Genomic DNA, 23,979 nt, shown 5'->3' on the forward strand with positions numbered 1-23,979 from the left:
GAGACTGACAGGAGAAAGGAGCAGCCGAGCGGATGGAAAAGAAGGGAAGCCTGTCAATTTCTTTTCAATGCACGCAGATATTGAAATTTTATCGAAAATATGTTAAATAAGCAAGAATGGGTGGAGTTTGCGCACAACATTCTTTCTTTCGCTCCGTCGTAACATTTTTATACACATGCCTCACGTAATGAGAAATCTAAATATGGCACACACGCGAGCATCATAAAAAGTTCCGATGAAAAGAATGAAAGACGGGCGAAATCTTAATAAGAATCGTGTGCGTTTGCTTTTTATTTTGGATTCGAGGCGCGTCCGCCGGCGAGGAATTCGGCGGCGAGCGAATGTCGAAATTGAATTAGCGCCGAGAGAGTGGAAAGAACAAACTGGAGAGGTATAGAGAAGCTGAACTGACTGAAATCGTACTCACAATCAGAAGAAAAAGGAGAAAAAGTCGTTGATTTTTATCGAAGAGAAAGAGAAGGGAAAAGCATGTTTAATTAGCAGGCTGGAAATCAGCTAATTAATAACACTTCATCACGGTAATTTAGAGAAGAAATAATTTAAAATTTACAAAGATCAACCATTGGAACGAATTTTTTATTAAATAGGTGAAAAAATTAGCTTCAATTCGAGAATGAAATATAAAATAATTTAATTAAATTCAGAACTGTAGTAAAATTTTCTCCTCTTTCTCTAATTTGCTTCATTTTTTTCTTGCGAGATCTCTTTGTTTCGTGCACCAATTCATTTCGCAAATGACGCGATAACTCGCATTGGCCTTTTTCGATCCGAGATCGACTCCTACGTCGTGTCCCCATCAAATAAGCCGCTCGTTGTCATGCAAAAATCGTATATATATATTTCCATTCTTGCGGGGCACGTCTGCAAGTTTATGCGTTTCGTCTGCCTAGCTCGGGGCCAAGCGTACAAAAGTCTGCTTTTTATTGTTTGATGCGAATCCAATTCCGAGACGACGCACATATTATTTCTGCCGTCGGTTGAGATACATTAAATTAGCTGGCATGTGCTGGTAGCTGCGACGTCTGCGACGCGGCGAGAGAAAGATATTTAAATTCCAAACACAGACTGTCTGGGCTCTTTGCACACAAATACGATACATTATTCATAAAATGAACCGTGCGCACAAACACAAATATTTAAATAATAAATATACGTACAAATTTCGCTGCAAAAACATCTCGGAGAAAGAGAGACGCCACCCCTGTTTCTCTCTCTCCGGGGGCTGTTTTGCGCCGAGCGAAAGGCTTTAAATATCATGCATGTTAATTACGACTTTGCAAATATTTAAAAAGGGCGCCGTGTGAATAAAGCATGAGTCGAATGAGAAGACGCGCGTTTAGTCACAGCCAAGGGTCGCTAGCTTTTGATGCCTCGCAGTCAGCCAGGTGGAAAAGCTGCAGGGATCTTCCGCCATCAAAGTGTGCGGTTGCAGAATATTCAAGTCGTTAAAAGCGCGTCGGTTCGGGCGATAGGTGCGCGCGTCGGCTGCAAAGTTCAAAGTTGTTTGAGGTTTGCCTTAAATGTGCAGATTCTAATTTGATTTCAAAACAAGCTGACGTGGATATTTACCTGTTTGAAATCGTTAAGATGTAATTCAATATTTCACTCGGTGCAAATTTGTTAGGTTTTGAATTATTTGAATTCTCTTGTGTTGGAAATAATGTTATTGTTGCTTTTGAAAAATAACCATGGTAACCTTTTTTTAGGAATTTTAAATTAAAATAAGTCACTGTCAAATAATGATGTATTTAAAAATTAAGTTATCCTTTTTCTCTGTTTTAAATATATTTAAAGTAATTTTTTATGAATGTGAACATTTTGGTGTAATATTGAGTTTTTTTTTCTTCATTAAAATTGTTGCCAGATAAGTTCATTAGTATAGTTCTGGAATTTTTTACAGTTAATTAAGTTTTTTTTATCTCAATAATGGTTCATTTTTGCGACATATAGATTTATAAATATCAAATTACCGCCCGAATCATATTTTGCAATCAAATTTATAATTCCTGTTGTGAATGAATATTGAAATATTGTAAAACTGGATTTTTTTCAAATTTTGGGTTGATCAAATTATCGCCTTAATCTGTCGAACAAAATTGAAACCATTTTTTTAATTGATTAAGATTTGATCATAAAAAAAAATAAAATAAAAATTGCATTTTTTTCCTCATTTTTTTCTTTTTTCTGATCTGTTTAATAATCCTGACGTTTTTCTTTTTTTTATGCTCCACCCGCCGCGTTTTTGAGTTTCTCTTCCTCTTTTAAAGGGATTATTTCGATTTCACTTGAGACAAAGTCGCGTCGTTGCGTCTCGTGTGGCGACACAGTAAAAAGCGCCGTAAAAATCCTTCCACTCTCTCTTGATAATTGTCAGCTGCACATTGCAGGGCCCTGAGAATTTCAAGCGCGTTTAAGGGTCTTAAAAGCCGAGAGCACATAATTACTCCTTCTTCATTACTCACGTAATTCTCGGCAGCGCTGCACTGTTTTACTGCCCGCGCCGACGAGCAGAGAAATAAAATCCGGCCCGGCCAAATCCGCACGAAATGAAATTAGAGAGTTTATTTTTTAGTTCATCCGCCAGACGTGAAAATAAAAAAGGGTGTAAAATGGAAAAGCTAGTCTGTCGCCAGCACATTAATTCTGGTGCCGGCGGCGCGAATTCAAACTCTCGTCCGCAATTGGCACGCCGATTAGCGATAAATTAGCCTGCTCGCTCGCTCGCTCGCTCTCTCACTCGGTTCGCTCGCGAATAATTGGAGCACGCGGCATAAATTACTCGGAGATTTTGAGAGCCCTTGCCAGCACTCACCGACGCCGGGGCTCGATTCAAGAGAGAACGCCGAAATTTCTTTTCTGGCGCGGGCGTCGGAGCTGAAAATGGCGTGGGTGGAGGCAGAGGTGCGCAAAAGTTCAAAGGAGTAAAATTGCGAGATTTGCAAAATGTACGGGGAGCAAGGGCTAAAGAATGAAAATGAGAGAGTGTGAATTTAAATTTGAGGTTAAGGAGTTTAAATTTTTATTATTTATTTTTTCCACCATATTTATATACAAAGTCATCTTATATCCTACAAATTTTAATTATTATTCTACTTTTTTATTATTTTTGTTTTTTTATTAATTGGTAATTTAATTTATTAGTTACTAAACTTATCACCATTAAGTGGAATTACATTCCGAGACACGGTCCAAGAAGTAAATAATTATTTTACTTTTTGAGTGGTTCATTTCAGTATATTCCTTAAAGAAAATACATTGATATAATTTACAATTGCACTTTAATCTAGATTTGGGAAAACTCATACTTCAAAATAAAGCATTAAAATATTAACGAAGCCCTTTCAATATGTTATATATTAATTAAAATTGAGGTTTTAGAATCGTGTACGTATTATATAAAAAATTTTCACTCATTATCAAGGTTCGCTCATAACAACAATTGGAGCAAATGCTGATTGTTGTCGAGCGCTCTGATTACACACAATCAAAACGCTGAAACAACAATATCAAAGAAAGTTTCATTGATTATGATGCGCGAACCTTGCCTATCATTTCCGATCATCTTTCAAAAATAAATTATTGCTGTTCAATAATTCTTTTTGATATTTCTCATTTTGACTTAATTACTTTTTTTTACTCTTTTGCAATTTTTTTTACAATAAATGAAATTGCAAACAATAATAATGATAAATTCGATTTATAATTGACTTACGCAAATGAACCTTCTACTTGAAGTCAGGGAAATTAACAAGATTTTGCTCTTCATTCTCATTTGTTCCTCTTCTCCTTTTTCTTTCTTTCTCTACTTAATCTAAATTAATTCTCTCGACTGGCAAGTGTAACACAATTGCGTTTGAAATAGTAGTGCTGCTCTTCTCTTGTCGCCGTCGCTCTTTTGCAGCTCTTCGTCTTGTTAAAGTCTATTATGAGCACGCGTATAATTAACAAGTAATTTTCCATCTCTGCCTCCTCAGAGGAGCTCTTGCGAGAGATAAGTTTTGCAGAACTAGCTCGTCTGCGCCTCTGCCTCGGCGGCGAGGGAGCAGAGTTAGACGGCGGAGTGATTATTTGCACGGCGACTAATTGCATCACATTTCTGTTTGCAGGACCGTCTGCCGACCACCAACGGAGCGAGTCCCCTGGACAACATGCGCAGCCTCGAGCACTACCTCAACGATCTGATGCGCAGCCAGGGCACCAGCAACGGTGAACCTCACGAACTCAAAGGTAGGAAAACACTTTCTTTCTTTCTTTAATTAAAAGGTTAACCTAGGTAGAATCTGCCAAAATTGCAAGAGTAAAAGAGAAAGCTTAAAGTTTTGATTGCAAATAGTTTTCTTCAGAAAAATAGTTACTGCCAGGGTTTTAAAGCAATAATTGATAGTAGAAAAAGAATAATAATTTACAAATTTGGCACCTTTTTTATTAAACAAGTGCATTTTAATTTCATTTGATCAAATAAACTTGTCAAGGAATCATGAAGTTTTTTTTGCAGATTTTCTACTTTTACAACCAAATATTAAATCAGCGCAGTAGAATTTCATGATGTAAGATTAATGCATCATTTTTTTTTAATTTTAATTTTAATTCAGCTTTTCCTTGATGAACTTTTGAGTCGTTCATTGTTTTCGTGGAAAATATAATTGTTTTTTAGTTTATGAAACTACAAAATTATCTAAAACCCTTCCAAGAAAGGTGGAATTCAAACGTAAATTTTTTATGAAAATAAATGTACAACTGTTTTTATAAATTTTGGAAATTAAATTTACATTTTAATATATTTTCCTTATCATAAATCCACATTAAGTCTGATGAACATAATAAATTAATGGAAACGAGCGCCAAAACATAATTACAAAATGCAAAAGCAGTGTCATTAGCAAAATTTCACAAAGAACCGCCATTTTCAGCTTGCTAATGTAGCGTAAGAGCTAAAAGCATTTCAATTTCCATTTAATTCCGGGTCCCGTCCAAACACATAATGAAACTTAAGAGGAAAAACGCGTCGCGCCGCAATCATAATTTCTACGGCTTTTTTTTACATTTTTATTTTGTCGTCGAGTTCTCTCTCGTTCTCATTTTCCAATTAGAGCCGAGAGCAATTCGCTAAGCAGCTCGACGCACTGCTTTCTTTTCCAATTTTCCAGAGTGATTCTCTTTCTCTCGGTGCGCGCGCTCTTTCATTCCCGAAAATAAAAAAGGGGCCCAAATGAAGAAAGGAGGGAGCAAATATATATGTAAAAAAAACGAGCGCCCTCGAATCCGCCAACAAGTAGCATTTAATTACAAGTCATTAGCGTAAAAGCTTTCGGGGCAAAAAGTTTTCGCACCCAACGATTTCTGCGCTGCCCGGAGGGTGTTATGTTTACCAAGCAACTTCGCTTCTGGCCATATTTTCTTCTTTTTTAATACTGGCGCCGCCGGTATAGTGTGTGTGGCAAGCAAAAGAGGAGGAGAATTTATGTTTGTATGAAGAAGAAGCACCTCTGTGTTCCTTCGCACCTCCAACGGAATTGAAGTGGGAGGTGTGTGAATTTTGCATTAGAGAAAGATTGCAGAGCAGATGAGGATGTGCAGCTTTTATGCTCATTAGCGGCACTCGCAATGAAAAACGCGAGAGCGAAAAGCTTTAAGGGTTATTTTAATTGTAAAAAAATAGCATGCAACGTTGTTAATTTAAAATTATTTATATTGTAATATATTTTAAAGGTTTTAAATGCGGTTCAATAAAAGTTATTTTTAATTTTACATATTATTTATTATTTAAATGCATTATTAATATAAAATTTAATAATTTCTGTTACTAATCAGTTGATATTTAACTTTATGAAAGAAGATACTAAAGAAATTTGATAAACTTTGCACCTACTTAGTGTAATGTTAATGCAGTAACCTGAACTGTTTCATAATTGAGTTGAGATTTTAGCTTCTTTCATATTACTTTTATTGATTAGATTAATATAATTAAAAAGAATCTATCATATGCCATGCAATTCATGAAATTTATCACTTACTTGTTTATTTTAAAACAATAGCAACAACAAAATGAACATTTTTTATTTTATTTTTGTTGGATAACAATAATTTGGAAATTTTTCAAATATTCTTCTTAGAAACCTACTTTTTTTGAACAATCATTGTGTTGATACACTATTTTGACTTGAAAATAATGAATTAAAATAAATTTCCTGCCTCAACTTGCGGTTTCAACTTGTCAGTGAACGCTCTGCTCCACTTGGCCCTTTCGCCACAGAGTTTGTAATTCGCCCACTTGCGCTTTCACTCTCTCCGCCACCATCAGTCGGTCAAAAAGCAAAAATCGCGTGTGTGCTGGGACGCGATCGATTCTGGGCAGTGCAACTCGGGCGAGCAAAACAAAAGCGCCAGTTTGCGAGTAAGTGAGTGAGTGAGCCGGGCGGCCACTTTTTATTGTTTGTCCTCGGCCCGTTGTCGACACGGTTTTATTGTCGCTGCAACCGGCTGCGTTTCGAGGAAGCCGCCTAAGCTCTGGGGAGAAAACGAAATGAGCAAAATGAGTACGATAGGGTTCATTATTTGATGGGAAAAGAGAGCATAAGGGACCGTTTTGATTGTTGTATACTTCATTATGATACATTCAAGTTGCGTCAGAAAAGCTGACAAATTTGAAAATTAATAAATTTGAAAAAAAATGTATTAGAGCTTATCTGTCTGCATGTTGTAAAAAAGTACAACAGTTTTATTTGCTTGGTTTGGAGACAAGATAATAATTTCAAAATCAATTTTCTAATTTTGAAGTATTTCGTCTATTCAAATATGTTTAATGAATTTTAATACACATCAAGAAAAAGCGGAAGAAATCTAACAAAATAATTTTTAATTTGAATGCAATATTATCCTTTGATTGCAACAGTCAATAAAAATTTATTAGTGAATATTCTTATGAATTCAAATTACAAGGAAAAGAACATTTTTATAGAATCAAATAATGACAAAGATAATTAAAATTTATAAATAAATAAATAATATAGAAAAAGTGTGAAAATGAAAGTTTAAACAGAAAATTAAAACATCTATTGAATTTTAAATATATCTTGATATTTATTAACTCTATCTTATACTTCAAATAAATCACTGAAAAGACAACACCGTCAATTTCATTTTTAATTCTGCAAGTCCATTTGTCTTATCAGTTTGCGTGTGCCGGACGTGTTTGTCTGATTGCAAGCGTCTGACTTCTGGTTCTTGCACGCGGCGGCAAATCCGGCTCACACATCTCCCGGTGGCTGCTGTAACAAGTTGGCTGCTCAAAGAGCGCCCTTTTTTCCTGCACCCAGAGCGCTGAAATCTAATTTCCAAGTTAGCATCCGAGCGGTCTTTTTCCCAACTCGTCGCACTTCTTCTTGGGCCCCTTGCGAATCGGCCCGCGCGGGACGACAGATTGTACCAAAGAAAGAAAGAAAGAAAGAAAGTACCTGATGCTGCGCCGAGACGTGCAAAAAGAAAGGCGCGGCCAACTTCGCCGCCACCGAGCGAGCGCGCACCGAGAGACCAGTAATAAGTTCACTTGTAGTAATTGTACTCGTCTCTTTCGGAACAAAAAATAAACCAAAGAAAGGAAGGTGTCGCGCGCTTATTGGACCGGCACAGGAACAGACGACGGATAAAAGAAAAGTGGAAACGTGACCTATCGAACTGGCGCTTGTTACAGGTTGGCTGCCAATTCCAAAGTAAAAAAATGAGCACAAGGACTTCCTGTGATTTAAAACGCACTCGGGACAAATCGTAAAATGTAGACAGCTTGGAAATTTATAGCATTAGATCGGAGAAATGAGCAACTGGTTTTGCAGGGTGCATAATATCCAGTAATTTGCAGACTTAGGGCATAATTTTTTAAGAAAACAAATTCAACAAGAAAAAAAGCTTTTAAGTTTAGAATTCCATTCCGAGAATTGTTCTTGAATCATTTATCAAAAATGGCAAGCACGCTGAAAAAACAATTTCGAAATTTTGTATTTACAAAAAATACAGACCATTTGAAATTTAAAAATTTTGAAAAGGTTCCATTATTGATTAAAGAATTAAATTCAATTGATTTAAAATTTCATGGTATGATCAGTTAAATAATTGTAGTAATTTTCTCTGTAAATTTTATTTTATGTGTTTTTTATTTTGGGAGGGGAGCAAAGACTTTCTCATGTTGTCAGTCTGTCTTTCTCCAGACATAGCCAATTTTTTATTTTCAATTTTTTTTTCTTAATTTTTTAATTAAATAGATTTTATTAATAAAAAATTAATTTAATGAAATAAAAAGAGTCTAGCAACAAAACCAAATCCGTCTCCGGTGGGCTTGGGTTAAATGAAAGCAAATTTATGCGCGAAACAATGGCGGCGCGACCCACAGTTGTGCCGCAAATGAATGCAAATACACAAAATGAAAAATGCGTGCGAGTAGTAACTGGCGGGGTATGTGCGCGTGTAAAATATTCGCAGCCACTTTATAATCACTTTGGATAATGCGATGCGCGCGCGATGTTCTTTTAATGAGGCTCTCTCGCATGCATTTATTTATCTTTCCCTCTCTCACTTACTCACTCAAAATTTGCATAAAACGGGCACGAAAATTGGATAATATTTTAATGCAATCGCGCGTAATTCGAGACGCTAATTTGCATACTAACGAGCCGGCACTTTGGCAAATTTAATCAGCTCACACAAAATACACCCTTATGCGCCGCTTATAGTTTTCCTCCCAGGTTATATTATGTTTTCTGACAAAATTCACCTGCCCAGACGGGGACGTTTGCTAATCGCGTTAGCACCGCTGCTCTGCGCAAATCAAATTCGCACCCACCCTTCGACAACAATGACGATGCACCTGAGAAACACCCTCCCTGCCAATGCAGGATTATATATAGTGACAGAGACGAACTCTTCCTCTTGAGATGTTGAGGATAAATTCGTTTTCCTGGAACGATGGGGAGAGATCGAAAAACTGTCGATTGAGCAGCAGGAACATTCAGTTAGGTGGAAAAAAAAAGTACAATTTATAAACTGGTAAGAGTGAATCTATTTTTTCCTGAAAGTTAAATTTACATGGTTTATTTACACAATAGCAAGCAAAATAATGAACAATATTTAAAATCTAAAGTGAGTTTTTTTAATAAAAAATCATTTAAATTTTATAGAAATCAGTAACCATTGTTTTATTTTATCATTTTTAAGATCAATTTGAGATAATTTTGCTGTAATTCTGTGTTTTTTTACGAAATTGGTTGGAATATGAATCAAACCTTCATAAAAAGGGAAATTCCTTCATGAGTAGAATTTACATAACAGAATGTAGATTGAAATGTGCCTTTTTTAATTTTAAAATTTCATAAATTGTAATAGATAGTTTCAATTTTATTTATTTAATGTTCATAAATATAGCCATGCCATAGCCATGCCATAGCCATAGCCATGCCATAGCCATAGCCATGCCATAGCCATGCCAGTTGCTCGAGTTGAGCGAGCCGCACGAGTCGCGTGAGTCACGGTACACACCGCTCATTCGCTCCTAGGAGCAAAATGCTCCTAGTAAAAATGCTCCTAAGTAAAAATGCTCCTTGCGCAAAGCGCTCCGCGAGGCTTTGCGTGAAATGCAATTTCTTATTATTTATTTAGGACTTAAGTCATATTAATTAAAGAAAATTTTCACTTATTATGTAAATCATTATTGACTATCAAATTAAGAAATAACAAAATCAAAAATTTAAATATAATATGTAGCTTAAATAAAGTACACCTTGCTAGGCAAACATGGAGCAGAAAGAGGTGTTCTCGTAATTCTACTTTTAAGGCTGGAAATATTCCTCTCATATTTTTGAAGGGTTATTTCTTGCAGCTCAGTCAGTTGTTAAATAGTATTTTAAAAACATAAAACTTCCCCAAAATAGGGCGATATTTCCGCGTGTAGTTTACCCTGACCATAACTTGTTAAGAGGAGGCAAACAAAAGAACATTGATGGTAGCTTGACAACTCCAAGACCGCTCGGCTATAGCCTTGGCTCATCATACTTGTAAAATACCAACATCTTTTTTCAATAAATTCAAATAAATTTTGTCTGAACATTTTGTGAGACATAAAAAATATGGTGAAAGTCATCAATTTGATTTTGATCATTCCCCTGCAACGTCAATACACTCCAAAAGCTAATGGATGTATTCTATGTTGAGAGGGATCTAAACGTGCCCAGAGGAACGTGAAAATGATTCCTCTTTGCAGTATTGTATGATGTCCCTGGTCCAATTCAGCGCTCCTTATTCTCGAGGCTGCACACACACCCTTAGAGGGCTTTTTGAATTCGCGAGAATGCAGCGCCGACTGCACACGTGCGAACGAGCCCTTTGTGCTCGGGCGGCCTTTCTGCGCGTCGCTTTGACCTCTACGTGATTAATAAGGCTCTCAAAGGACAGGAAAAAGGCGGAAAAGGGTTGGGGACCCGTTTGCCAGCAGCGAGGGATTTGCCCAGAGAGCTCACAAGTGCTAATTTTTACCTGGTGTGCTTTTTCTTCTCCTCCCGCCGGGACCAAAGGAAACGACCTCCGTCTCCAAGTGCATTTTTTTCCCAGAGAAACTTTTCTCGAAATATTGCTGGCAGAAATATATTTATATCGCCGCTTTCGCAATTTTCACTACGTTACAGATTCCATTGCAAAATAGTATCTTTCTTTCTTTTGCTTTTTCCTCAAATATATGAAGCACCGGCGGCGATAAATAATCGCACTGCACAATTGGGCACAAATCATTAGTCTCGCGAGCAGCCAGTGGAAAAATCTAAAAATCTACGCAGTTTCTTTCTTTCTTTTTCGCTATGGCTGCTTTTTATTAAAAAACTTGGCACGAACGAACAGAATTATGTAGATCCGCCGCCGCGAGAGGTGAAGAATGGATGAGCCCCTTTTTCGCGCGCCACCCGTCTGCGCGCCCGAGAAATGATTAATCTCTCTCTCTCTCTCTCTTCGCGAGTTGGGAAACTTTCCGACTGCTACACAGTGAAGAAGTTTTGCGGAATACATACACACGTAAGTAAAAAGTAAAGTGCACCGCGCGCCAATCGGAAAGTAAGAGTTGGAAACGAGCTGAGACACGAGAAAGAGACTGTTTTGCTAAAAAACGGAGCTCTGTCTGGCATGTTAATTTATCCACTTCAAAAGTGTGTATGGATTAGTCACATTATCAAATTTTTATTACATATAATATCAATTATTTTTCCTCAATTATAAACAGATCAGAAATAATTTCACAAATTAAAATTAGTAATAAATTTAATAATGTGGATTTATTCAGGGAAAGTTGCCCATAATTGAATAGAATAATTACTAAATTTGCAACTAAAACGCCCCTCATCATAAGAGCCTAGGCTGCTGAGGCGAACCCATACCATGGAGAGAAAAAAGCAATCACAAACAACGTTGCAAATTAATATTGCAGTGTATTAATAATATAAATTATTGAAATGTTCTTATTTTAAAACGTTTTTACGCATTTTAATATTTATTTTTATACTTAAATATGTTATTTATTTATTTACTTATTTATTTATTTATTTATTCTCCATTCATAGTATATGCAACGCAAAAAAAGTTATTATTATTATTTCTTAGTATTATTTTCAACGGTAAATTTGGGTAACATAAAATTAATCCAAACTTTGTTTCTTTCTTCTTTTTCTTGTTTGGAAAATTGGTTTGGATTGTATTCAAATAGCAAGCGTCAGCCAACTAAGTAGTTTTTGGAAATGAAAATCACACTATGGTTGTGTAGGTTGACAGCGTGAATCAGTTATTAACTCGTTATTAATCATTTATGAACAATCAGATTAAAGGTGATTTGAATTGAAAGTCAGCTTTTCCTAAACTGACTTTAAATTCAAATCTCCATGATTGTGATATTGTACTACAAAATGAGATTAAAGTTAATCTTAATCAATAAAAGTAAAAACTTACTTGTACCTATACATAGTAGCTTACAATATAGAAAAGGGAAGGAGATTTATATCGTTTTCATCTTCCAAGCTGTTTTGTAATTTTAGTCTCATGAATTTCTTTTCAAATCTGCTGAAAATAATGAAAAACAGTGTCGATAACTTCATATTTACAATTATTAGAATGTTTTTGTTCCTTTCAAGCTCCACAACTCTGCAGCAGGAAATGACGAATTTTCCACAATCCTTTACAATAAAGAAGAAAAGCGATCGCGCACTCGGGGTCCCGCGGGCAAGCTGTAAATCATGCGACATTTAATTAGAGCACCGCAAGCGATAATGGCAATAAATATCGGCGGAGAACGGTTTAATTTCGCGGCGGCGACGCCAATCGAGTTTGGTGCGTGTATTGGAGCTCGGGGCCAACTCTCTCTGGCTCGGCCGCAGGAAATTGGATTTGCGACATTTTTTCCACGGCGCTAATCACGCCCGAGTGTGGTGTCGCTCGATCAAAGTCACTCGCCCGGCCAAACGGGGGTCGAAATTGCGTTCGACGGCGCCCCAATTTAGCCGCAGCACGAGACAAAACCCGACCGACCTAGCTGCCCGTGTAACGCAATAATTCTTCCTCTCTCCGATCAGTCGCGAGTATTACACAAAGAAAAAGACTCGGATGTGTCGTCAAGTGTAAAACCAATTCATTCTCACGATCAGTTGGCCTGAATAAGTCTCAATGCTGCTGAAATGCTGTCCATTTATATTGTTTGAGCTGCAAGATAAATTCCCAAGAAAAAGAGGAAAAACGATAAAAAAAAAAAACGCAAAAGCAAAAAAATTCAGATCAGAATTCCTCTGAGTGAACTTCATCATTAAAATACAAATGGTTTTATAATAAAATATTTAAAAATAAAAATTCTAGGCTTTTAAGATTTTGGGTCAAAATTAGTAAATTATTTCATCAAATATTTATCAAACATCCGTGAAGTTCAGGATAAAAAGTAGCAAATTATTTTAAATGAATTCATTACCAATGAAACATTTTAATATCAATTCGGTGATTTAAAAAAAATCATTTTACTTACTAATTTAAATAAAAAATTCAATATTAAATTGGAACATTCTAAATAATTATTTATTTTCAAAAACTTTAAATTACTGCCGCAGCTGAAATTTTTACATATTTTTTTTGTGAGTTACGAAATGCAAAGACATATTTGGAAAAGCAGTTTTTTGGACTTGACGTCTCGTCGATGACAGTTTCGCCTTCTTGTTGTGCCAAAGTCGTTCGGCGCGTCTCTCAATCGTGCGCCCACACTCGGCTGCGGAGACAAATCAGCCGACAAGAATGATAATCAGCACGAGAGCGAGCTTTGGAGGAAGAGCAAGTCGGAAGACAGATTCCATTCTGGCATCCATTCGGTCTGTCTCTCTCTTCGTCTTTTGTGCGACTTGCAGACGATGATTGCTCTGGCCAGGCGGATGACAGGTTGTAAATTCCCTGCGCGATGCATGTGTTTCTGCCAGCCAGCGTGTGTTGAAATAGTTTTTGGCGCAGACACACCGCAAGCGACGACTGGTTTCGCCCACAGAGACGCACAGACACAATATTCCGTCCGCCCTTGCGATAATTTGACGCCACCGACAATGGCTTCCTTTTCCACGGTTATTGGACACTCTGAATCAATTGTGCTCCGCTTTGTGCGCCTGAAATTTAATATCTGCCGCCGCCGCGATTGTGCAGCAGCCCAACCAGAAAGCCAAGAGACCGACTTTTGATATTGGTTTGCGGAGTGGTTGAAACGCATAATAGAAAAGGACCTATTTGAAATTCCTGTTCAATTTTTTTCAATTTAAATTTTATGTCTTTTATTATAGAGATAATTTCCAAGTACAAAATAACGAATGAAAATTATAAAAAAAATAGAATATCTGCTGATCAAATGCGAATTATCTTGTTATATTTTGCATTGCTTGAAATATGTAAAATATGATATGAAATTAAATTACATTCATTCAAAATCGATTTAGTTTGTTGATAGTTATATAAGTTAAATATCTCTAATATTTTTATTGCCTGCAAGAAATGTTTTTAATGTTTTTTTTTTCTTGAGAATTTAAAACCCAAAGAAACCATTCGAAATTGGAAATAATTCAATTAGTACTTGTGACTAATCGCCCTGAAATATCTCGCGTCTCAGAACGTAATTCCACGTAAGGGCGATTTGTCACAAGTACTAACAATAAGTTAAAGGTTTTTTTACTGATTAAAATATAGCTTTGAATTTCATTATTTGTAATTTTAGTTCATCTATTAATAAAATATCAAGTAAATTATTATTTATGACTTTATCTTTTCAATCCATGGAGAGTATAATAACTATCGAATAATTTTACAATCCCATTTATTCAATTTTTATGGAGTAGGAGTCACGTGTTAATTATATGCTTTCCAATGATTTTATTTTACATTTTATAAAAAAAATTAACTAGACGTGTATATTCAAAATATAAAACTCAATTAAAGCAAGTTAATATAATTATAAAATATCAACAAAATAAAATAAATTATAGTGAATAATTATTTTAAAATAACTTCAATGAAAATTGAGATATAACTTGTTTAATGCAAAAATTTTAAAAAGGAATTAATCATTTGTAATATTTGAAGCCCTTTCTCAGCTTCCATTTTTATTTCGCAATAAGATGCATAGGATGAGTGCTAATTTTTACAGACTCTCGAAAATTTCTCACGTACTCCATTTCCTGGCAATTAAAATTCAGCCAGCGCCACCCTTAAAATAATGCATCATTTTTTTTCAAACGTATTTAAAGCGTCAAAATTTTGTAGGGTGCTCGAATTCACGCACGCGGAAGCCAATTTCCTCACTCTTGCATGTTATTTCCGCGGCGGCCGCTCTAATTCACAAACGCGAAAAATCCGCACACGCGCCAGACAGCACAAAAACAAGAGACAGAGCGAGAGAGACGCACACATTAACATTTTAAAACGAGCGCGCACGCAGACCGTGTGGAAATTCCGGCGCATGTTTGAATAAAAAGGCGAGAATAATTCAACTTGAAAAAGGTGGAGCTTCCGAATGACGACCCAACTAAAATTAACAGAAACAAACTTAACCATGCACAGAGAGAATGTTCAAAATAATGCAAACAAAGGCAGATTGACCTGAATGCAAAATCTTAAAAGCATGAAAAGAAAATTTATTTCAAAATTAAATAATGAAATTTTATTAAAATTAAATTTCCTGTTTAGCGGGTTGCATAATATGTTTACAGCAAAATGGAGAAATTCATACATTTCATTTAAAAAAAATATTATTATTCAACAACTATGAAAATGATTTTTTTTTTTAAATTTGGTAAAAATTTAAATATTTGTCCGCATTAAAATGCAAATCTGAGCAAAAATTAATTCAGTTTTACGAGCTCTGGGGCTTGCATGTATTTTGGACATGGAGCGAAATATAATCTAAATAAGCAGCATCAAAGTGTATCATTGCCGGGTCGAAATGGCGGCTGCGTGACCGTGTTTATGTTATGACACTCGGCTCGGTTACGAGCGTCTGGCGCTGGGTCGGGCCGAAAAAAGACCAGCCTAAATTATGATGATGTTTGTCCTCTCTGGCGGCATCATCGTCGCGTAATATGCAGCCGGCTCGCTCTTTTTGCGACAGACAATTTGGGAGGAAAAATCGCGTCTGCCGCCGAAATGAGCAGCATTAAGGACGCGGATTAATCAAAACGAGTGTGCGGCGTTTGGAGGCAACGAGATCGAGAGGGGCCGACATGACGCAGCCCAAACCACACTTGAAAGCTATTTTGGCTGACGGGCGAGTGGCGCAAACATGTTATCTGCAGGCAAGTTATTTTTTGCAAATTTCATTACCCATTTTTGCGTTGACTCTTTTTCATACATCATACCACTGTTGGTAAGGTGTTTGGTATATTAACGGTTTAAATTTCATATTTTGGATTTTAAATAGAATATGAATTAAATATGTGCAAGATGAAACCGTTTTCTAAATTTTTTTTATTTAATCAATAAAATTTTGTCCCTAAAAGTCACGAAAATTATAAAAAATTTATAGATATATTGAAGAGTGGCCAAAAAATTTCAATTTAAAGATTAAAAAATATTAATTTACATAATCCGAGGTGAGAGATTTTATTTAATTTATGTCATTAAAAAAAAATGGCAATTTATTAAGTGAAGAATCTAACATTATGCAATTTTTTTAGAACAAGTTGTTGATGGAGATTGAAATGAAAATTAAATGAATTTCTTTGGCACTGCTTTAGGAGGAAAGGGCTATCTATCATATTTCATATAATTCAGTCTCGGTATATTCACGAAAACGTCAAAAGTGAAATTCCACCTTTTTACATCAAGATGGATGGCTAATTTTCCTGCGGGGGTCGTCACTTAATTTCGGCTGCGTGTCAGCGCGAGAAAAAATATGCGCCATATATATTAGCACGTAATAAAAGGGCGCCAACGTTGCGCAGCATCCTCGTGAAAAGAAGCGACGTTCTCATTTAGACGGGGAAAAAACTTGTATATAAATAAGCCCGGCGTATAATATTTAGAGCAGCAGTGGTGTATTATTTTTTGTGACAGCCTCGTTTTATGTCGGGGCCACGATAAAGCTGTATCAGTCATTTTAATGGCGGCCGCAATTTATGTGTAATAAAGAAAAATAGCCCATAATGGCAGCAGAGCGCCGACAATGAGCTCTTCCTATGATGGCCGTCCAGGCCATCCGACAATGACGAGCAAGAAAAATACCCAGACGAGAAAAAAACGCGCCCTTTAGTTTTTCCTCTGCATTAATTTCCAATTGATTGGCGTTTGCGACGAGCATTTTTTCCGCCGACGCAGGGAAAGAGCACTAGAGGAGAGATAATTACTCTGTTGACCTCGACTTTTATGGCCTGTGACACACACGACGAGTTTATTGCCTAAGTAAATTGAGCGTGTGTGCTCGACGAGCAAAGTGCTGCCGAATAACGAGGTGAAAATTGGCGCAAATTCAGTTTCAGTCTCATCTATTAATGCCAGTAAACATTACACAACAAAGATTGAGAACGATTAAAAGCTTTTCATTTAAAGGTCACGACAAGGTGCAAGCTAAGGAATTTAATCTGGAAAGTAAATTTTAGGTATTTTTACCCATGCAAACGTGACTAATGATTAAAAGTATATTTTCCGAAACTAAGTAAGGAAACTTTTTAGTTACAATCTAAATAATGAAAAGTTGAAGATAAGTTAAGTCTCTTTCTCAGTAGAAAAGTTTTGATTCATTTCATACTCTTGAAGTAAAATATAAGTTTAGGAATATTTTTACTCCGTTTTAATTCAATAATTTAATGACGGAGCACTGAATTTAAAAAAAGAGGCAAGTTGATGAAATTTTTTTTTGTTTCAGCTAAAAAAAAATCATATTTAATGCTAAAGTTCCTGATGAAATTTGCTGAAATTTCTATTAAATATTGTCAAACAGTGACACCCAGTAACATTAAAAATCCAAAAAAAAAATAATTTACAAAGTCCCAAAATTATAAAAAAGGGGGTTTTAATATTGAGAAATAAGTTAGATAACTATCATAATAAATATATAAAAAATAGTCAAAATTGAAAATTGATTTTTGAGCAAATAAAAAAAATTTTAATTTTTTTTCCGCACCATTGTATCCACACAACGTCAGATTCAAAAGTTGAATAAAGTGTAAAATCAATAGAGAAAGAAAGAAAGATCAATTTTATTAATAATTATTAATCATCAAACAATATTGCTCTTAAACATAGATTTCGGGTAAAAGTAGCAATTTTGCTAAAAGGAAAATTTAATATTTTCTTATTCCAGTGCCAAAAAAGTGAACTGGTAAAAATAATGCTTGTTCAGTACTTTCATCGAAAGGAGGCAATGAATCGTGCAAGTTCCCTGCCCATATATTGGTTCAAGAAGGAGAGAAAGCGAGAATAAAGCAATATTCCGAAGCGGAGAGCACTTTTCATTTTGGCGTGTATTTGCAGAAAAAGCGAGAGCGGCAATACATAACGTGCTCTTTCGCAGACCGAAATTATATCCAGCGAGCGGCATTAAATCCTAATTCCCAGCGCGTTTTCTCTCTTATTCCCTCCTTACTTTTTTTGCCTCTTTTCCGAGAGACAAACTGCGCGCGGCGTCTTTTTCGCGCGCTGCAAAATTATTGGAGCGCACGATAGAAATCGCTCCGAGTAGAAAAAAATAAGTGCTTCTTTTTGCATGCAAATCTGAACACGGCCGTACATTACGTGCGCCATTCGGCGTAATCTGGTGGACACTGCTTCAGCCATGCAAATGGCCTGCATTTTTTCGCCCTTGCCAATCCCCTTTTACAGCGCGTCGTTAAATTAAATACCCTTATTGTGTACTCGGCTGGTCTGCAGACACGGCTGTTTTCTTTTGACGGCACTCTTGCGTCGTGCACTCGACCGCGAACGACTGCGACACAATTTTTATGGGCGTCATATCGGAATATTAAATTTGCCGCATAAAATGGCAAATGTGCACTCTTGACCGCAGATTGCTGCGATTATTCCTCCCTTTTACCACCGTAGTAATTTTTATCTGACGAATATTTTGACTCTAGGGAAATGGAAAATAAATTAAACCGTTTTAATAAAAAACTGCTGAGCAAATTTGCTCGTCAGTTAATATGAGCACCAGCCAATAAGCTCTTTAGCTTGGCTGCACTTGTACCATTCAAACAATAAAATCTTTTTCCAAAAAAAAAAAAAAAAAAAAAAAAATACATAAAAATAAAGTTCAAATTGAAGTTCTGAAATCACCTTTAAAGGGCAATATGTGAGTAAATCATAATCTATTTCTTCCTAAAATGACAATTATCATATTATGTTGAGAGTTTCACCTATTTTAAATATAAAATTTCCGTAAAATCTTAATATATTTTGAAAGTGTTACGTAAAGTGCTAAATTTTACATAAAAAAGTTCTTGTTCAGTTCCTTACTTTCTGTTCTAAAAATTTTTACTGAAATTGTAATTATTCTTCCCTTTTTGCACCATTTTTTTATATATATTTTTCTGAAGCATTCAAACAAGTTTCGAATTTCGCGCTTGGCCGAAACGCCCGAAACCATATCTTGTGCAAAGTTTGCAGACGAGACGTCTGGCAAATAGAGTGGAGCGGCCTGGCCTGCTCACATTCCACTCGGCCGACCTAATTGTAAGACAATATCGGCCTGCAAGAGGGATGTGATTTTTGAACACGGATGCATGTTAATATTTTCGAGTGAGGGCTGGGCTCGGCCTCGGTCGATCCAGCCACACTGTCTGCCTGGCTGGGTGGGCAAAGTGCCCAATCCGACGTCATTATTTCCGTGCGCGCCCAAACCCACCAGCCTGTTTTTCTTTCATCCGGCGTGCGCTGCTCTGTGCCGCAAAAAGGGCATGATCTGTTTGATACCGAACCGCCCGACGTGCCGCCCAGAGAGCAACAAGAAGCACAAATTATTCGCAACACCACCTGCCAAATAAAAACACCCAATAATCGCCAGAGTTTTATCAAACTGGTGTAAAACCATAAAAGTCAGTTTTTTTTATAAGTTCGCTCGAAGGTTTTAATAGCAAAGGATCTTTATGAATTTTTTGGGTCATTCTCTGATATTCAAAGTATTGAGGGGGGGGGGAATGATTTTCACCTTATTTTAATAATATTTTACTATTTAAAATTTTTTATGATTTTTCATATGAGTACTTTAGTACTACACAATAAAAATTATATATACTTGCTTACAACATTCAGTGAACATTGCATTGAAAACCAACCTAAATATATTTTAATATTTTATGATTACATAGCTTTAAATAAAGTGCCCCTTTTCTTCTTGAAATTCAGTATTTATACTAAATGTTAAAAATTTCAAAATAAATAATTATAATAAATAAAAATAATAATATATAATTATATAGTTTGTAATTTGTAAATTTGAATTGCTATTGAAGTATTTAAATTTTTTATTTTTAAAAAATGATTTTTTTATAAACTAAATTTTAAGCCTAATAGTCACCCTTAGGAAAATATAAAAACTTCTTTACCAGTTTAGTTATTAACGTGGCTTCCAACCTTGTACTTTTAATTCTCGCACTACGTTTGCCGAAATGCGACGCTGCTGCTTTGTCTAGTTTTCTTTTTGCCCCAGTTCTCTCTCTCTCTCGCTCGCTCCAAATGAATGCGTCTGTCTGCTGGATTTTCAAAGAGCAGTGTACGCGCCATTATTTAGGTACAGCGCAGCACAAAGGACGCCAAAGGGTTGCTCGGTTTCCACCGTTGTTGCGACAGTCAGCATTTTTGCAGCCTGCTTTTTTGCACGAACAGTTTTATTTTTAAAGTGGAAAAAAGTAGAGTTAAAATTTTCTGTCTGTTGTGCAACGTCAAATAATGGCTTCTCAGTTGGAAATTTTAAAAGCTGCAGACAAGCGAATTGGTATTGAAATTTTCTGTCCAACTTCGATGTAAAAACATTTTCCCCCCTTTTTTTAATTCAAACTATCACTGGGAAGTCAAACAAGGTTTAATTGGAAACTTTTATATTGATATTTTATTATTATATTTTTATTTCACAGACTAGGGGCCTTTGAATTTCAAATTAATGAGGAATGTGGACTGATATTTTCCAATGCATAAAGAAAATCATTTTTAAAAGAGCAACAGAGGAAGTTAAAAAATAATGAATGCTCAATTTTTTTTTCACTTATTATAGAGCAAAACCAGATAGGAATACACTTTACAAAGAAAAATTATAGAATTACACTTATATGAACAAAACTTGAACTGATATGAGAACAAAATTATTCTTTGTTTGTATAAACAAATTTTCTCTCCACTCAAAATCTAGAAAAATATGCCAGTCTATTCATGTTTTTACTATATTATTGTTTTTTTTATTTTTCCACATTATTAAAAACCAATTTGTTCGGAAAAAAGGGAAATTTCTGGACAAAATCCCATAGCAACAACTTTCTAAAACTTCAAATATTACAAAAATATGTCCCGTCCATCAAAGAAGGCCAAAATTGTCAGGCGATAGATGTTTTATATTATTATATTTTCCCCATTTTTTTTAACAAGAATATTTAAGCCTCCACATAAGTATTGAAAATTTTATTTAACAAAAATACAGAAAAATAAAAATCTTGTTGTGATTTTGGTAGTGGAAATGGAACTGAACAGACCTTTTGAGCGCTTTTATAAAATTTACAGATCCGCAATTTCTGTTTTAACTTATCTGCGGATGAGTCAATTTGTTTGTACAAAAAGAGTGGATTTTGTGCCGATCTAGTTTAATCAGTGCCTTTGACGTCGCCTTTTAAAATAATTAACCAGCCTGGCATAGTCACTGAGCAAACACAGTCGACACCAATAAACATAGTATAGCGGCGGGGATTAGTGAAAAAAAAAGACATTCAACTGCGACACACACACGCACGCGTTTGTGCAAAAAAGGCAGCAGACGTGTGGGATGAATTGGGCCGGTGTCTGGGGCCGGCGAGAGAGCGCAATCAAGCAAAGCGAGCAGCCAGTCAATCAGGCGTTTTGCGTCCAATTGGCGGGCGGAGGCGCATTAATTTCTATCAGACAGCGGCGGCCGGCATTATCGGCCCCGGCAAGATAAATGGCGGATCATGTGCGCCGGCCGATATTTCACTGGGCGTGCAGACGAGGAGCGACGAGAACGCCCGCCGCCGCCGCCAGGCTAATTTACATGAAATGAACAATAACCTTGCCATGTCCTTACATAACATTAGCCGCCGTCGCCGCCGCCGCAATTCAATAAAGCTGCTCCTTTCCCGCCGGCACAGAGGTCACCTTCCTTTCCTTCCTGCCTTATTCTAATTTTTCCGCCGACCTTACTTCTCTCAGTATATTCGGCGTGCCTTTTCCGCCAGTCATCCGACCGACCGTCCATCCATCTCGCAGCTGTTTGTCTGGAAATGCGATTTCTGTCGACGGAGAAAACGAATTTTCCACCTCTGTGCCAATTTTTCATCCTGATAGAAAAAGACAGCGGCCAAACGGAGTGTTAATTTTGTTATTCAGCTCCAGTATTCGCAAAGATTTATGAATTGCAGAGTGAATTATTGTGGTGAAAAAGAGGCAGCCTCCGTACTTTAATCGCACATTTTTATCTAATTTTTCTGTTAAAGCCTTTAAAAATATTGAATTTTTCTGATTGTTCAATGAATTGAAATTTTTACCCTGTACTAATTTTTTTATTAATTTCCTCATGAAATAAATAATCAATCAGAGATTTTGGTCTGCTTATTTAAAGCCAATTATTTTAGTGAAATTAAGTCTTTAAAACGATAGTTCTTAACACTGTAAAAAGTTGTAAAAAAATTACCTTTGTTGAAAGAGTTCAATTTAGAATGTGATGCATGTATTTTATTTTGAGCTCCGAAGTCGATAAAATCTGTTGTAAAATATAAAATAAATTACATTTTAAAATTTTTTTGATAATATAGTGCCAGAAAATTTTCACATTTTAAACAATTTATTTCTTTGCTTTATATAATTATTAGTATCTTATATAAATAAAAACATTTAATGTAATAGAAATATAACATATAAATTTTTCACCCCAACACTTGTTGTATTGTTCATGAAATATATTTTACTTTTGCAAATGTCATCGCAGTTGTAATATAGATTTCATATTAAAATTAACCTTCATTTAATATTACGCTATAAATGATCCTGGGTTTATAACTTCATGATAAATGGTTCAATTTTTGTATTTAATAAGTTTAAATGATAATATCACGCCAAAATATTCAATGTATAATGCATAATGAATGAGAAAAAATGAGTTATCCCTCTATATTAAATTTTGTATGTAAATTGTAAATAAAACAATTCTTAAAATCTGGTGGGTTTTAACTTCTGAATGAAAATCACATGCCACTCCGTTTCATCCATCATAGCCTTTTTTCTTCTTCGAACGTCACTCCTTTGGCCCGTTTCTCTCCTAGGCCACTTCACAGTCACGAGAGTTGTGTCAGACGCTCAAATGATCGCATTATGTATGTTTTGGTGCAGACGTCATCTCGCGTCCAACTCGCTCGAGTGACGAATTTACTTTTACTTTTTAGAATTCACCGAATTCTATTTCCGTCTCATGCAGTCAGATATTTTACTTTTCTCGCTCGCACAGCGGTCGGTGTGATTTATATATTTTTTGCAGGCCGAATAATTGCCTCGGCGTGTGGAAATTTTTACACACCATTATTTTTTGCTTCGGTGTCCCACCCGCAACGCGTCGACCCATTAATCACGCCCGTCTGTCACGGCGGCCCGCGAAATTCGACCTAGTCACGAGTTTTTGTTTGCTGCACGGTCCGCTTCGGCTAATCGACTGCGTGATTCCGACCCATTGATTCATTTTTTGTCTGCCTGTCGAGGGTGGTATGTGTTGTCATTGTTGTCACGGCCGCCTCAGCAAATTTTCCTCCCACACGAATCGATCGAGTTTAATGTGGGAAATTAATCAAATCCTTTTCCATTCAATTATTAATTTCAAAAATTCCGGAAATCAAAGGTTGAATAATGCAAAAAAAAAATAATAATAATGAGATCATATAGATCAGCAAAGGATTATAGTCGTTAAAAGAAAAACTGATGTGTAATTATAAAATTTCCTAAAAATATAAAAAAAATCCCAAAAAAGTATCAAAGAATGTCAGTCAAGTGTCAAGTCATATTATTTTTCCTAAATCGAGAATTAAATTCACAAGTAATTTATTTTTAAATAACAATTGAATGATTTTAATTTATTTTTACGTAAATGCTGTAATTTCATTATTTGTGAAGAAACTGAACAGAAAATTGTTTGATCAGCAAAGTTCCAATTTCCGAACAACAAGTCAGCAGCAGACGGTCTCTTGGTGGGGCAATTAGGCGTGTTAAAAATTTATCGGTGCGCGCCACTGC

At 35.9% G+C, this 23,979-nt stretch overlaps 1 protein-coding gene across 2 annotated transcripts in view; it reads left to right on the top strand.

Moving 5' to 3' along the window:
• LOC132199845 (cytoplasmic polyadenylation element-binding protein 2) overlaps positions 1 to 23,979 on the top strand; it is a 244,340-nt gene that overhangs the window by 99,971 nt on the left and 120,390 nt on the right. For both annotated transcript variants that reach the window (XM_059624892.1, XM_059624901.1), the window contains one exon: positions 4,128 to 4,248. In XM_059624892.1, coding sequence (XP_059480875.1) covers positions 4,128 to 4,248 — 121 coding nt within the window. The remainder of the gene's footprint in view (positions 1 to 4,127; positions 4,249 to 23,979) is intronic.

This window comes from Neocloeon triangulifer, unplaced genomic scaffold (assembly GCF_031216515.1).
Source record: "Neocloeon triangulifer isolate White Clay Creek 2 clone unplaced genomic scaffold, ASM3121651v1 ptg000001l, whole genome shotgun sequence".
Classification (NCBI taxonomy): Eukaryota; Metazoa; Arthropoda; class Insecta; order Ephemeroptera; family Baetidae; genus Neocloeon; species Neocloeon triangulifer.